At 51.7% G+C, this 4,103-nt stretch overlaps 1 protein-coding gene across 1 annotated transcript; it reads left to right on the forward strand.

Annotated features, from left to right (window-relative positions):
• Nucleotides 1-370: 370 nt before the first annotated feature.
• On the forward strand, nucleotides 371-3,203 carry VOLCADRAFT_104731 (uncharacterized protein; the record flags this gene model as incomplete). The annotated part of the gene is made up of 5 exons (XM_002950308.1): nucleotides 371-381; nucleotides 467-607; nucleotides 1,721-1,926; nucleotides 2,664-2,723; nucleotides 2,866-3,203. 5 exons carry the CDS (start codon nucleotides 371-373, stop codon nucleotides 2,958-2,960), a joined length of 513 nt encoding a protein of 170 aa, XP_002950354.1. The 3' UTR covers nucleotides 2,961-3,203.
• Nucleotides 3,204-4,103: the final 900 nt, after the last annotated feature.

Consider the following 4,103-nt stretch of genomic DNA (forward strand, 5'->3'; position numbering starts at 1 on the left):
TCCGCATGAACCTTACCGCAATATAACGTGCTCGCAATATAACGCAATTCAATTTAACTGTCACAGACCCAACTTTGCAGGCTCAAATTCGACGTAGCCAGCTTGTGTTTCTAGGTGCACGTCAACTATAAACCTTGTGGGGAGTCACGGTCGTCATAGCGACCGATACAAGGTTGGTGAAATCTGACGAATGAAATCCGATCGGCTTATGAAAACAAGGTTGATCATGTCAAGGTTGCACATATGTACATGCGCTAGAGTAAGTATAAAACCTCGGCCTGCCTGGAATACATACCTAAGTTCTCCGCGTATCACAAAACAAACACGACCTCCTCCTACTTAACCTTCTACTTACCTCCTGTTCAACGAGATGGGAACCAAGTGAGTTCCTCCTCGTTCGCTTATTTGATCCGCATCCCGCTCGTTAATCACCTATCACTCATTTACTGCGTCCGCTCTACCACAGGAGACTCGCTACTGTAGATGCGCCGTCTCCGCCGCCGGCGAAGCAGCCGCACTCGGAATTAAGCGTGCCCGGAACCGCTGCAAGCTCAACATCCACTGCGACTCCGACTAGCCCCGCCTCGTGCAGCGCTCCCGCTCTGAGGTATGACTTAGAACTTATAAACAAAAGTACCGATAGCCGTGTTTCTGTGTTGCACGTCTCACTTTGTATGTGTACGTCTGTGCGTTTAACTCCGTGCATTGAAATTTCTGTGATGAGGCCCGCATCCTGGACGTTTTACGCATCGAATTTCATGTACTCAACCGAACTGCTAACGACTGAAAAAATGAAAGTAGCCTACATCGACAACAATGAGGGGATGTGATGTTCCACTGGAAGCACAGATAGGGATCCATTGACCTGCCCACATAACTCCCCGACTGCTGCTAAGGAAGAGAAAGGGCAGAACAGAAACAAGAGGTAGGGAAGAAACGCGAGCACGGTTACGCGAATACATGTGGACCACGATAGAACAGAACCGTGATAGAACGTGCCCCCCATATAACATCCGATACGTAAAGTTTGTCGTGCCGATCTATACGTGCAACAACATAGACACAGACTTTAGCGCACGAATTAAACACACAACTACAATACGGGATGCACCCACACAAGCTCGATGCTAACTATAATACCGTTCGACCACCCATCCGGCGCACAACCCCGCCAGCACCTCGGTAAGCTTTCAACTTACCTTCACAGCCGGCCCAACACAAATCGGCATCGACCGCTTGTGGAGCGGCATGAGATGCAACAACTTTATGCCAATATCATAGGGAGGCGATTAAATAATTACTGTGAGGGCAATAGGCTACGTGCCGTTAGCCAGGCTGGATGTAGGCATGGTTTTGGCACCGAGCATCACTTGTTTACATTAAGGCATCTTATCTCGAAGCACACTGTGGCCGGAGCCAGGCCGCTTATTATCATGCAAATTGACTTTAGTAAGGCGTTCGACTCCGTTGACCATGAGACACTTTGGGATTTCCTAATGTCGTATGGGCTACACGGGCGCATCCTCGATTCTTTAAAGGCTAGCTATGCTGACGTGAAGTTTCGGGTCAAGTTAGGAAATAAGTTGGGACCTGAATTCAAGGTGGGGCGTGGTGTTAAGCAAGGGTGTCCCCTTAGCGTAACCCTTTTTGGACTCTTCATAGAAGTATTCGCTCATTATATTGATGCCCATGATGCTAATTGCCGTGTATGCCTCCCCAGCCGATGGAGCACCCTTCGTGAGCAGAGTGTTAGCCTGGCGGGCGGTGATCTCACTAACCTACTTTTCGTTGACGATGTGTCACTGGTAGCGACAGGGCACGATAGAGCTGAATGCCTTCTGGGGCTACTCGAAGCCTACTGCAAAGCGACGGGTATGGCCGCGAATGCCGCCAAGTGCGAGGTCCTCATTTTTGGGGGTGCTACACGTGAGCGGAAGCGGCTTGTTGAAGCTGAGTACTGGTTAGGTGGGGCGGGGTTGCGGGTGCTGACCGGCAACGAGACGGCACGGTATCTCGGGTTGCACTATGGCCCAGGAGTGCAGTTCTCAGCATGTACCAAGCAACTACTCACAGCAGGGAGGCGGGCCACATTTGGGCTCAGCACCCTGTGTCGTGATAAGAAAATTACCACCCCCAAGCTATGTATGTCTCTCTACAATACACTAGTTGTACCGGTGTTTTCTTATGGAGCGCAAGTTTGGGGACCTGACTTCATTAATGTGAATTTTGAAGGTGCTATGGCTAATCCCATGGTCCAGGAACAACGTGCTTACATGCGAACCATAGTTGGGGCGAGGAGCCCGACTATGGTTTCCCTATATCGCGAGCTGTCACAGAGGCCACTCCAGTTCCATTGGACCAATCTTGTACTTAGGTTTTGGAACTCTGTGGTTAAGAGGCCGGGAACGTTGTGTCACCGGGCATTTGTCGCTGACCTGGAGTTGGCACTTGGGGGCGCCACTGAGTGTTGGGCAAGCAAGTACTAGCCTTTCTTACTAGCTTAGGAGTGGAGCCCCCCACTAATATGCGCGGTAATGATCTTATATCGTACTACACCACCCTTAAATTGCCAGTCGAGAGCATTCTTAAGGTTTTTGCCAAGTGGCTTGATGCTCGGTGGGAGTGCCCGAATACCTTGGGTGACCCCCGCGTCTTCCCCATAGGAATTACCGGAGCCAAGGCGTGTCACTATATGAACTGGATGGGAGCTGCCCCGTCAAGGGGTGCGCGTCTTGATTGGCTGGAGCACACTAAAGGGACCATGCCCCAGCGACTTCATCATGTGCTCATGCGTTTTTGGTTAGGCTGTTGGGAGTTAGAGGTTAATAGACCTAATGGGCGTGAGCGCACCGCACGTACCTGCAGGCTTTGTGACTGTGGAGCGGTTGAAGATGAGTTGCATGTTTTCGAAGAATGTCCCGCTTACAAGAGCATACGGGCTAAGTATGATGGTGACCTAGTCCTTAGGGGGCGCAGCATGCGCACCACTATGACTGAGGCGCCACCCCTGGCATTGGCCAGGTACCTCTCGGAAATCTGGGAGGCCAGGCACATCGCACTGAGGCGCTTCACCCTGAAGTGGACGAGGGAGAATGAAGATGACCTCCCGCGTACCCGCATCAATACCAATACAACATCCATGGCCCCCCCGGCTTTTACGGACACACCCACACTTTGTGTGCGGAACTTGTAACTTGTAACTTTGCAACAGCACAACCATCGTCAGCGGGCCAACAACGAACAGAATCGTACTCATCCAAATTGACAGTTCCATCCTGGCCAGCCTCCAAGCTAACAAATGCTTTGGAGTCGTGGTAGACATCACACACGTACAATCAGCCAGTCTACCACCCAGTGTAAGCAATCGCTTCGCAGGGGTTCTAGTAAACACCTTCAAAACCACTAGCAAAAGCGAGATTAAGCCTACTCCAGCCAGACATATATGGAGTATCCTTACAGCCCACCTGTGATTCCCGGCTCTAAATCCGTACGTCAACCCACCAGTGAATGAGCTCAGCTATCCCAATGACGGCAGCATGCTCCTCGTGTTGCCATTTGGTGAACCCTTCAGCAGTGGGCCATACCGGAAAATCAGTGCATACTTGGCTTGTGCCGACGTACATGATATCCGAGTTGGAGAAGTCGAACTTACATATGATCAAACTACCCCGCCGGCCTATTGCCAGCTAATCAGCGATGCCGGCAGCAACAGCATCCCATTGTACGTCTTCGGTGCCAAAGTCAACGGCACCAATCCGCAATACAAACTGACGGTATGGACCAACAGCATGCTCACCGCCGCGGCAATCAAGCCCGGCCAGGACATGCACACCTTCCCCATTCATGTCTGCACGTTCATCAATGCTGTCCAGCAGCACACGCAACAAACAGCGGCCTCCGATACCAGCAACATGCTCTTAGCATGGGAGCAGCACGAGCACACCACTACGACCCTACCCCAAGACGGCATGCATGCCAACGCCAGCCTGGCCCCTAACCCCAGCATCGACACCATCATCCATGACCGCAAGGTATTGCCACTTGTACTAACAGTCGGCCAGCAGCAGTACCCGGCGTGCAGCGACAGCCCGGAGAATGCATCA

Source organism: Volvox carteri (genome assembly GCF_000143455.1).
Source record: "Volvox carteri f. nagariensis unplaced genomic scaffold VOLCAscaffold_18, whole genome shotgun sequence".
NCBI lineage: Eukaryota > Viridiplantae > Chlorophyta > Chlorophyceae > Chlamydomonadales > Volvocaceae > Volvox > Volvox carteri.